General features: G+C 49.0%; 1 protein-coding gene across 1 annotated transcript in view; it reads left to right on the forward strand.

Moving 5' to 3' along the window:
• Positions 1–12,790, forward strand: part of LOC126159409 (uncharacterized) — a 103,713-nt gene that overhangs the window by 44,410 nt on the left and 46,513 nt on the right. Inside the window, exon 2 of the mRNA XM_049916522.1 lies at positions 8,001–8,164. Coding sequence (XP_049772479.1) covers positions 8,027–8,164 — 138 coding nt within the window. The 5' untranslated portion in view covers positions 8,001–8,026. The remainder of the gene's footprint in view (positions 1–8,000; positions 8,165–12,790) is intronic.

The following is a 12,790-nucleotide window of genomic DNA, read 5'->3' on the forward strand; positions in this document are numbered from 1 at the left end:
GTGGACGCAGGCTCTTACCGTCTGCAGTCTTTACCTTCCACCGGAGGGTGATGTCGCGCAGCATGTCCTGGCTGCGCTGATAGCCCAATTGCCGCCACCTTTCTTCTTACTGGGCGACTTTAACGCCCATAACCCTCTGTGGGGTCGGTCAGTGGCAACAGGTCGAGGCGCCACCGTTGAGCATTTATTGTCGCAGCTCGATCTCTCGATTTTGAATGATGGTGCCTCCACACACTTCAGTGTGGCGCATGGCACCTACTCCGCCATTGACCTTTCAATCTGTAGCCCTAGCCTCTTACCATCTGTCCACTGGAGTGTGCATGACGACCTGTGTGGTAGTGACCACTTTCCGATTTTTCTGTCACTACCACAGCGTCACTCTTCTGGGCGCCCTAGCAGATGGGCTATGAATAAGGCTGACTGGGACTTGTTCTCCTCCACTGCCGCTATTGAGCCTCTCTCAACTGATGCCATTGATGTGGTGGTTACATCGGTCACCGCCGGCATCGTCACTGCCGCAGTCTGCCATTCCCCGTTCTTCTGGGTCCCCTCGGCGGAGGGCTGTGCCTTGGTGGTCGCCTGAGATCGCTGAAGCGATTACAGATCGCCGGCGGGCGCTCCAGCGTCACAAGCGACATCCCTCCATGGACCACCTTATCGCCTTCAAACGGCTGCGTGCGCGGGCCCGCCTCCTTATCCGCCAAGGCAAGGAGGAGTGCTGGGAGCGGTATGTGTCCACCATTGGACTCCATGTCACTCCATCGCAGGTGTGGGCCAAGATTCGACGGGTCTTCGGCTATCGGACCCCTGCCAGCGTCCCTGCGCTCTCACTGAATGGAGCAGTTTGTACTGACTCCGACGTCATTGCAAACCGCTTAGCAGAGCATTTTGCTAGGAGTTCCGCTTCTGCGAATTACCCCCAGGCCTTCCGCTCCATTAAAGAGCGGATGGAACGTCGGAGCCTTTCTTTTCGCACCAACGCTTCTGAACCCTACAACGCTCCATTCAGTGAGTGGGAATTTCAGAGTGCCCTTGCCGCTTGCCCTGATACCGCTCCCGGGCCAGATCGCGTCCACTGTCAGATGCTGAAACACCTTTCAGTGGACTGCAAGCGACGCCTCCTCGACCTTTACAACCGTCTCTGGTTCGAGGGTGAGTTTCCGTCGCAATGGCGGGAAAGTATTGTCATCCCCATTTTGAAACCTGGAAAGAACCCTCTGGAGGTGGACAGCTACCGTCCCATTAGTCTCACCAACGTTCTTTGCAAGTTGCTTGAACGGATGGTGAGCTGGCGCTTAACTTGGGTGCTGGAGTCTCGGGGCCTTCTGGCTCCGTCTCAGGGTGGGTTCCGTAAAGGCCGCTCCGCCACAGACAATCTGGTGAGCCTTGAGTCGGCCATCCGTACAGCCTTTGCCCGCCGTCAGCACCTGGTCGCTGTCTTTTTCGACATGCGGAAGGCGTACGATACGACATGGCGTCATCACATCCTTTCTACGCTTCATGGATGGGGTCTTCGGGGCCCTCTGCTGATCTTTATCAGAAATTTTCTGTCGTATCGTACCTTCCGCGTGCAAGTCGCGGCCTCGTATAGTTCCTCCCTCGTCCAGGAGAACGGGGTACCCCAGGGCTCTGTCCTCAGTGTCTGCCTGTTTTTAATTGCAATAAACGGTCTCGCTGCGGCAGTAGGAAATTCTGTCTCCGCTTCCCTGTATGCTGACGACTTCTGTCGTTACTATAGTTCTATTAGCATTGCAGCAGCTGAAAGTCAGCTACAGGGCGCAAGGCGCAGTCTTGGGCTGTAGCGCGTGGTTTTCAGTTTTCGGCTGCCAAGACCCGCGTTATGCATTTCTGCCGGCGCCGAACGGTCCATCCTGAGCCGCGGCTTTATCTTGCCGACGAACTTCTTGCTGTGGTGGAGAGCCACAGGTTTTTGGGTGTCCTTTTTGATGCCCGGTTGACTTGGCTGCCTCATATCCGGCAGCTTAAACAAGCGTGTTGGCGGCATCTCAACGCCCTGCGTTGTTTGAGCCACACCTGCTGGGGCGCCGACCGATATACCCTGTTGCGGCTCTACCAGGCGTTAATCCAGTCTCGCCTGGATTATGGGTGCCTAGCTTATGGCTCAGCATCCCCATCTGCATTGCGGGTGCTGGACCCAATTCTCCACAGCGGGATACGCCTTGCCACTGGTGCTTTCCGCACCAGCCCTGTGGACAGCGTCCTAGTGGAGGCAGGTGTACCTCCACTGCGGTTCCGACGCCAACGTTTGCTGGCCGCTTATGCTGCCCATGTTTTTAGCTTGCCCGGGCATCCAAATTATCGTGTCCTGTTCCCGCAGTCAGTCGTCCATCTGCCAGACCGTCGGCCCCGGTCGGGTTGTCCGATCGCCGTACGCATCAAGGAGCTTCTCTGCGGGCTTGGGTTTTTCCCAGTTCCACCTCCTTTCCGGGCGCCTCTGCGTACACCCCCGTGGTGTGTTCCTCGCCCTTGCCTTCGGCTTGACTTGGCACAGGGCTCGAAGGACTCGGTCCCTCCAGAGGCCTTCCGCCGCCGCTTTTATTCCATCCTGGCCACGTATCAGGGCTCTGGAATTGTTTACACCGACGGTTCGATGGTTGCTGGTCGTATCGGGTATGCGTTAACTCTAGGGGACCATTCCGAACAACGGTCCTTGGCGGCTGGCTGCAGCGTTTACACTGCTGAGCTAGTCGCCATCTTTCGTGCCCTAGAGTATATCCGCTCCTGCTCAGGTGAGTCCTTCGTTATCTGTAGCGATTCCCTGAGCGGTTTACGAGCTCTCGACCAGTGTTTTCCTCGTTCTCGTCTGGTGATGGTTATCCATGAGTCCCTGCATACTCTTGCGCGTTGCGGCCGCTCTGTGGTCTTTGTGTGGACCCCCAGTCATGTCGGTATCCCGGGCAATGAACATCTTGACCGCCTGGCGAAAGAGGCCACGAGTAAACAGTCTCTGGACGTTGGCCTCCCAGAGACTGATTTGCGGGCAGTCCTCCGCCGAAAAGTTTTTGCGCTTTGGGACGCTGAATGGCGCAATCAGATCATGCCCAATAAATTCCGTGCCATCAAGGAGACGACGACTGTGTGGCGGTCATCCCTGCGAGCCAACCGCAGGGACTCTGTCGTCCTTTGTCGGCTCCGCATTGGCCACTCCCACCTGACACAGTTATTTACTGCGCCGGGAGGACCCTCCTGTATGTCGCTGCGGGGCGGCTTTGACAGTGGCCCACATTTTGTTGGCCTGCCCCCTTTTAACTGTGGTCAGGCAGACATTTGCGCTGCCTGATACGCTCCCTGCCCTCTTATGTGATGACCCTGGTATGGCTGACTTAGTTTTCCGTTTTATTCGGGCAGGGGTTTTTTATTATTTACTCTGAGTGTTTGTTCTGTTCGTTTGTGTTGATTCTGGCCATTGGCCTACGATTTTATGCTGAGTTTTTAATGTGTTCTCGGTGGTTGGCTTTTCCTTTTTATCTCTATGGTCGGCCAACCACTGTCACACTCTGTGTGATTTTAATTTGTTTCGTCTGATCTCTGTAGGAGTATTTCTTGTCCTGTGTCGTCTGACGTCTTTCCTGTTGTTCGTTTTTTATTCTCTTTGGGTGGTTTTACTTTTTTTGGAAAAAGGGACCGATGACCATCGCAGTCTGGTCCCTTTAATCCCCCCCAAACCAAATCAGTGGTATGTCGTGGGGAGCGGATCGAACCGTCCTTTACTATGCGGGAACTCGAACGTGCACTTGCACTGTCCCGGTCCTCTGCTCTGGGGCCAGATGCCATTCACGTTCAGATGCTGGCACACCTTTCTCCAGCAGGCAAAAGCTTCCTTCTTCGTACCTACAATCGCATCTAGACCGAAGGTCAGGTCCCCATGCGTTGGCGTGACGCCGTCGTTGTTCCTATACCCAAACCCGGGAAGGATAGACACCTTCCTTCTAGTTACCGCCCCATTTCTCTTACAAGCTGTGTGTGTAAGGTGATGGAGTGCATGGTTAACGCTCGGTTAGTTTGGATTCTTGAATCTCGACGGCTACTTACCAATGTTCAATGCAGCTTTCGTCGCCGCCACTCCGCTATTGACCACCTTGTGACCTTGTCGACATTCATCATGGACCACTTTTTGCGAAAGTGCCAAATGGTCGCAGTGTTCTTCGATTTGGAGAAGGCTTATGGTACCTGTCGGAGAGGAGGTATCCTCCGCACTATGCACAGGTGGGGTCTACGCGGTCGCCTGCCCCTTTTTATTGATTCCTTTTTAACAGATCGAAAGTTTAGGGTACATGTGGGTTCCGTATTGTCCGACGTCTTCCTCTAGGAGAACGGAGTGCCTCGGGGATCTGTCTTGAGTGTAGCCCTTTTTGCCATTGCGATCAATCCAATTATGGATTGCATTCCACCTACTGTCTCAGGCTCTCATTTTGTCGATGACTTCGCGATCTACTGCAGTGCCCAGCGAACATGCCTCCTGGAGCGCTGCCTTCAGCGTTGTCTAGACAGCCTGTACTCATGGATTGTGGCAAATGGCTTCCGGTTCTCTGAAGAGAAGACGGTTTGCATCAACTTTTGGCGATATAAAGCGTTCCTTCCGCCATCCTTACATCTCGGTCCCGTTGTTCTCCCATTCGTGGAAACAACTAAGTTTCTAGGACTCACGTTGGACAGGAAACTGTTGGTCTCCGCATGTCTCTTATTTGGCGGCCCGTTGTACACGTTCCCTTAATGTCCTCAGAGTTCTTAGTGGTTCATCTTGGGGAGCGGATCGCACTGTCCTGCTTCGCTTGTATCAGTCCATAGTCCGATCAAAGCTGGATTATGGGAGCCTCGTCTACTTGTCTGATCGGCCATCCCTCTTACGCAGTCTCAACTTCATCCACCATAGCGGGTTACGTCTTGCGACCGGAGCTTTCTACACCAGTTCCGTCGAGTGTCTTTATGCTGAAGCTGGCGAATTACCATTGACCTACTGGCGCGACGTACTACTTTGTCGATATGCCTGCCGGCTATTGTCAATGCCCGACCACCCATCTTATCAGTCCTTCTTTGCCGATTCTCTCGACCGTCAGTATGGGTTGTATGTGTCTGCCCTGCTGCCCCCTGGAGTCCGCTTCCGTCGCCTGCTTCGACAATTGGATTTTGCCCTCCCTACCACCTTCAGAGAGGGTGAGAGCTCGACACCACCTTGGCTCCAGGCTCCAGTTCATGTTTATCTCGACCTCAGCTCGCTCCCGAAGGAGGGTACTCCGGCTGCAGTGTATTGCTCACGGTTTGTCGAACTTCTTGCGCGACTTGCCAGTCACACCTTTATTTATACTGATTGCTCCAAAACTGACGATGGTGTCGGCTGTGCCTTTGTCGTTGGGGCCGTCACCTTTAAATACCGGCTCCTCGACCAATGTTCCAGCTTTATGGCCGGGCTTTTTGCTCTCCATCAGGCTGTTCAGTATGCCCGCCGCCACCGCCATTCATCGTATGTACTCTGCTCTGATTCACTCAGTGTTTTTTCAGAGCCTTCTAGCTCCATATCTGCTCCATCCCTTGGTGCAACGGATCCAGCAGTCCCTCCATTCTTTTGCTGATGGTGGCTCTCCTGTCAGCTTTCTGTGGGTTCCCAGCGATGTAGGAGTGCCTGTGAATGAGGCTGCTGATGCTGCAGCCAAGGCTGCAGTCCTCCTGCCTCGGCCAGCCTCCCATTGTGTTCTGTTATCTGACGTTAGTGGGGTTGTTTGTAAGAGGCTTGTCCTTGTGGTGGGATACTTGGTCCTCACTTCAAGGAAACAAGCTCCAGGCAGTAAAACCGTTCCCAACTGCTTGGACAACCTCCTCCCTACCATCTCGGCGAGAAGAGGTCCTTCTGACCAGGTTGCGGATTGGGCATTGCCGGTTTAGCCACCACTACCTGCTCTCCGGTGACCCAGCCCCGCAGTGCCCTTGTGGTCATGCATTAACAGTGCGCCATGTTTTATTGTGTCCCCGTTTTAGTGAATCTCGTGTTGTCCTGTCTCTGCCATCTTCTTTACAGGATATTTTAACGGATGACGCTCGAGCAGCTGCTCGTGTTCTTCGTTTCATTACTTTGACTGGATTGTCCAAAGACATCTAACTCTTTCAATTATTTCATCTGCCTCTTTGTAAGAACTTTCTGGTGTCCCCCCCCCCCCCCCCGCTTGAGTTTTACTAGATTCTATGTGCTCTAACAATTGTGACTGGGCGCTAATGACCTCGGTAGTTGAGTGCCCTTAAACCCCAAGCAAAAAAAAACCACCACCGACACACACACAGCTTTTCTTTTTTCTGTTGCCTCCAATGATCTCGCGTTGACAATACGTTAAACGTTGACCATAATCCCTCCTTGGCTTGATTACTTCCTGTCATCACGCACAAAATGAAGAGCTGTAAATAATGTTCGAATAATAAGTGTAGTCTCATATTGGAGCGTTCGGGTTTTTTAACTGCAGTGTTCTACACTAAATGGACGATGTTTGATTACTGTGATCGGGTTACTCAGAAGGAACAGCAGCTTTGAGAACGGAAGAGAACTTTCCAAACCGGCAATACGTTAAGTACTAACATTGTCAATGTATACAGTGTGTCCCCGGAAGCACGGTCTGTCTTCAGGGATGTGGTTGGAACGGTCATAAGAAAAATCTAGTACATGCGGCTTGTAAAATGCGTGCATGAAGAGCTATGAGCATCTTCGCTAATGTGAAACCGCTTGCACTGAAAGTGTTTATAGCTCTTGCGGACTTGTAGCAGCTGGCGTGGTAATCCACGTATTGTCTGAAAAAAGGCGCACAAATATTCAGTTGGACGTTGAAATGCCAAAATGGCGTACAGTTTAAAAACTTGCTTTTAGTATTCAGAAATGAAAACTTTCGCGCTTCATAACATTAAGAGTATCATTTGGTTACGTCGTCGGATAACTGGAATCGTCTGACTCGTGCAAACACCTAGCTGTAACAGTTCGTGCAGATATGAAATGGGACCATCACATACGTTCGCTTGTAGACAAATCAGGTGGCAGACTTCTGTTTTTTTGTTGAACAGTAGGGAAATGCGATCAGTTTACAAGAGGCTGCAACTCATCGTAGAATATTGCTGAAGTGTGTGGGATGTATATGAAACAAGACTACCAGGGGCCATAGAACACACAAATAGTCCACGAATGGTCACAGGTTTTTCTCCAGCCGGAATGTCCGATTCTGAAAGAACTGGTCTGGCAAACGCTTGTAAGTAGACTTTCCTGAGGAAACCTACATCCCAACTTCAGGAAACATTTTAGTAATGACGCTAAGAATATAGCACCACCCTCTTGAAGACTCCGGTAAAGGCCACGAGGACAAGGTTAGACTAATTTCAGTGCAGACAGAGGCGTTTAAACATTTTTCCCGCGCCCAATGCGTGACTGGGAGAGGCAGCATCTACAGTAACTGGTGCAGCGGGAAGTGCCCCCTGCTCAGCACTGCTCTTCAGTGCATGTAAATGTGGAGTCTGCTGCAGCAGACATACGCAATCACCTGTCCTGCAGTAAACTACGGTGAAATGTAACTAGAGCTGTTTAAATTTGTGGAAGTTATACAATTATGTAGTGAGTACCACATCTATGCGGAGTTGAAAATACACGTAAAGTTGTGAGAAAGTGAGTTACAATGAGTGGTGTTGGTAGTGTGCTTTACACAGTTCCTTTATTGTAACGAAACATATCACAGCTGTATTTCCAGTATTTTTGTCTTGTGTATTGGCTAGCGGACCCAGCAACGTTTCAGAATTGTTAAATACGTATAGCACTTAAAATATGTTCTAATCTGCTCTTCGCTCTGACCTTCACCTCCTGTACCCATGTACCATGTACCATGTCCCATGTCCACTTACTCCTCCCCTCTCCCAATCCATCTCCTTTTCCGCCATCTCACCTCGAGCCTTGTGTACCAAATTCGTATAACATAATACGACCCCACAAGCTGACCTGCCTGCTTACTGTTTTGCAGCAGACAACGGTGTGAAGCCACCAGCTATGAAAAAACAAGCGGGCCGTGTGAGGAAGGAGGCAGCACCGGCTGCTGAGGGGGAACAACGGCAGCAGCAGTCTCAAGAGGCCAGAGATCTGCCAGGGCCGGCTCGTGAAGGCAGAGACCCAGCTACTGGGGACCAGGTAGCGCATCACTGTGTTACGTTGCTAGCCCCAGCTGCATATAGGGAAAAAATCTAAAGTAACCTCAGTAGTATCAGAAAGTGCGGATGTTTTAGTCCTTAATCAGCTTCATTGGCCTTCAGAACCTCCATAAAATTGATGGGCTCTCTTGATGTACTTTTCTCCATTTTCCTAAAGTTTTTCACATGGTTCACGATTTTATTACTTATGTAATGCAACGAATAAATCACTTCGTGGACCGGACATGTCACAAACAGTTTTCTTGTCAGAAGGCCACTAAGTGCTTGAGGTCCACACAATGACGCTCCTCGTCTTCCTGCACAGACCACCCTTCCCGAAACACCTAACTTCCGTTTGCAGATTTTTAAAACGTGATACTTTTAGCATCTGTATTTCCAAGATAAGATTGTTACTTGTAACACAGAAATAGGTTAAAAATAACGTTCTTTTTGGACTGTCGTTCTTGATGGTAGAGCCAATGGTTATGAATAACAGTTGAGATCCTTCCATTGAGGTCACTAAAAACAGTGTCACAGTTCCAGAGGATGCCACACAAGATGGACCAAGGTAGCTCTTTTGCGTGTGACAGAATCCAATTTTTAGGTCAGATTAATCAGTCCTAAGCATCAAATATTGATGCAAACTGTCTTATGCATTTCGTAATGTGTGGAATGTTACCTGTTGCAAGACAACTGAAATTTGCACTCATCGAAAACTAAAATCGTTTCGTTGAAAACTAAGCAGTTGCAAAAGATAACGCTACTCTGCTGAATTTCCCAGATTCCAAATATGTTCCTTCTTTTAGATGTCATCTGTCACTTTTAATGTCTAAATGGCATGACTGCAGTAGTGTGACGAAACAGCGACCATCTCCTCTAGCACGTCCTTTATACGTAGATACGTTGGTGCAACACTTTAGATGTAATAAAGGCAGCCGCCATGGTTTGATAGGCATCGGCCAACCAGAGCTTATTTAACTCCCCTTCTTACGATGTTAGTCATTAGCAACAAAGAATCGTTACGAGAAAACGTTCGTTCACGTAGTGGAGAAGCTGGAACTTGTTGAGACGCTATTTACTCAGATTTACGCTACGGAGGCACAGACTGACAAAACTTGAGCAATAGCTGTTACCTTTCGAAGGTTGCTACCTTGCTTCCTGGCGAATCCAAATGTAAGACATACGGGCTTAAATTGTAACCTCATCCAGTTCCCTCACCATTAATAACTGTTTCTTGACCTAAATGAACAATCATCTTGCTGTGAAAAGGTCCCGAAGACTGACTTCTTGGGCGAGGACTGCATTCAGCTGAAGTATTTTCGCGCCTTATTCATGTCTCCCGGCAATCTTAGGTATTCTTCCACTGCGACGTGGGAAAATTTGCAATAGATAGCACGGTTCACTTGGATGAATTTAGGAATATGTAAATGGCAATCGAATTTCTGTAGCGTGAACACAGTCGGACGTGAGTGAAAACGTATCGCAGTGAAATTTTCTGTCTTAGGCACTGTTATGATCTTCAGATAACCACGCTTCCCTGCACAGTGCAAGACTCCTGGTCTCCGTGAATCTACTGCAGTCCACATGCATTCGAAGCGGCTCATTATAATGAAGCCTTGGCCTCCTAAGCTACCTCCCATCTGACTACCCCTATTACGAAACTGACAGTCCCCGGATTCTTCCACATGCGGGCTATCAGTCTATTCCCTGTGCCATAGCTATTTCCTCAGCAGCTGCAGTGATAACGTTATTCAGCCATTTGAGTAAAAGTTTCAAAACGATCGAATTTCGTTCACTTCATTAAGTTTTCTATCTATTTTTCAGTATTCCTCCATGACACTACATTACAAAAGAATAGTCTCATATTTCTATAGCCGAGTTTGCCTCCGACCGGCAACCGAACGACTCTTTTCGAAGACTTCTACGAATTTATATTCGCTGTTAAGATTTAAGAAATTTTCTTATTCCAGTTTATATCCTTCCCTACTTAAAGCACTGTCAACTACATTGCAATCAAATAGTGACATATCGCCTTCATCTGGTATTCTAATTTTTTCACCTTATTTAGACAAAATTTTGTTGCATTTGTTTTGTTGATACTAATAGACTTCTCAAGACGTTGTCGACTGGGTTAAACTGGTCGTCTCAGAATTGCATGTTTACACGTAACTTAAGGGGCTCCAGAAAGGCTCAAAATCATTAAAAGTTCAATTTTTTACTTTTTGCGTTTTCTGAATCTGCAGACTATTACCTTTTAATAGATATATAATTTATTCAATTCCGAAGACTACAACTATTTTTAAATTTTTTTTGAAATGTGTTCTACATGGGCGTGACCCACTGTGGCGCTGTTAAACTACTGTCAAATGGTGTTATTAACGACCGTGTTCATCAGGTACATTTTAGTGATGTGAGATGTATGTGTTGTGGCTAACCTGTGATGGTTCAATATACACTCCTGGAAATTGAAATAAGAACACCGTGAATTCATTGTCCCAGGAAGGGGAAACATTATTTACACATTCCTGGGGTCAGATACATCACAGGATCACTCTGACAGAACCACAGGCACATAGACACAGGCAACAGAGCATGCACAATGTCGGCACTAGTACAGTGTATGTCCACCTTTCGCAGCAATGCAGGGTGCTATTCTCCCATGGAGACGATCGTAGAGATGCTGGATGTAGTCCTGTGGAACGGCTTGCCATGCCATTTCCACCTGGCGCCTCAGTTGGACCAGCGTTCGTGCTGGACGTGCAGACCGCGTGAGACGACGCTTCATCCAGTCCCAAACATGCTCAATGGGGGACAGATCCGGAGATCTTGCTGGCCAGGGTAGTTGACTTACACCTTCTAGAGCACGTTGGGTGGCACGGGATACATGCGGACGTGCATTGTCCTGTTGGAACAGCAAGTTCCCTTGCCGGTCTAGGAATGGTAGAACGATGGGTTCGATGACGGTTTGGATGTACCGTGCACTATTGTGTCCCCTCGACGATCACCAGTGGTGTACGGCCAGTGTAGGAGATCGCTCTCCACACCATGATGCTGGGTGTTGGCCCTGTGTGCCTCGGTCGTATACAGTCCTGATTGTGGCGCTCACCTGCACGGCGCCAAACACGCATACGACCATCATTGGCACCAAGGCAGAAGCGACTCTCATCGCTGAAGACGACACGTATCCATTCGTCCCTCCATTCACGCCTGTCGCGACACCACTGGAGGCGGGCTGCACGATGTTGGGGCGTGAGCGGAAGACGGCCTAACGGTGTGCGGGACCGTAGCCCAGCTTCATGGAGACGGTTGCGAATGGTCCTCGCCGATACCCCAGGAGCAACAGTGTCCCTAATTTGCTGGGAAGTGGCGGTGCGGTCCCCTACGGCACTGCGTAGGATCCTACGGTCTTGGCGTGCATCCGTGCATCCGTGCGTCGCTGCGGTCCGGTCCCAGGTCGACGGGCACGTGCACCTTCCGCCGACCACTGGCGACAACATCGATGTACTGTGGAGACCTCACGCCCCACGTGTTGAGCAATTCGGCGGTACGTCCACCCGGCCTCCGGCATGCCCACTCTATGCCCTCGCTCAGTCCGTCAACTGCACATACGGTTCACGTCCACGCTGTCGCGGCATGCTACCAGTGTTAAAGACTGCGATGGAGCTCCGTATGCCACGGCAAACTGGCTGACACTGACGGCGGCGGTGCACAAATGCTGCGCAGCTAGCGCCATTCGACGGCCAACACCGCGGTTCCTGGTGTGTCCGCTGTGCCGTGCGTGTGATCATTGCTTGTACAGCCCTCTCGCAGTGTCCGGAGCAAGTATGGTGGGTGTGACACACCGGTGTCAATGTGTTCTTTTTTCCATTTCCAGGAGTGTACATCGCTGGTGTGATTGTCGATTGTTTCATGTTTATTTACTCTGTCGTTATCTCGAAAATATTCGTAATTGTTTCTTGAGTCTGTTTTGTTGAAGTATAATAATGAGTAAAAGTAAAGTTATTAGAAATCCTCTGAAGGCTTTTAAGAAAAGGAGAAATGTTGGAAAGCCAAAGATGTGTTATTACTGTAAATAATAACATTCTAACATGGTACGAGCGATGCTTGCTTTAGACAAGGAACGCCTTCGGGCTGCAGACAGGGCTGTAAAGAGTCTAGAAATACAAGCAAGAGTAAACAGGAGGAGGAACAAGAGGAAGCTGGAGGAGGAGTTTGCACAGGATGAAGATAATCCATCCTATGGACCTGGAATGCACTAAAAAGTTAATCCAATCTTTGTCGCTCGATTCCCAAAACTTTTATTTTCTCATACTAATTACATGTTTTCTTAGGATCTTCCAAACATATTTGTTTCAAACTTTTAGTAAATGTTACACAGTACCTTCTGCATAATTTAACAGCCTTTTTCCAAAAAACTGTATATTTTTGAATATATAAATAAAAAATTGCAAACAATGTTGTGAATTTTCATTACAATTGAAAAAAATCATCTTTAATAACTGAACTAAAATTTTGTAAAATCCCTGTTGTTGTAGCCCATATTCCAATAAATAATCTGTAAAAAGTTCAACTTCCTACCTCAAATACTTTGTGAGGAAAGATGTAATTTATAAGCGTTATTTTAACA

The sequence above is a fragment of the Schistocerca cancellata genome, chromosome 2 (genome assembly GCF_023864275.1).
Source record: "Schistocerca cancellata isolate TAMUIC-IGC-003103 chromosome 2, iqSchCanc2.1, whole genome shotgun sequence".
Lineage (NCBI taxonomy): Eukaryota > Metazoa > Arthropoda > Insecta > Orthoptera > Acrididae > Schistocerca > Schistocerca cancellata.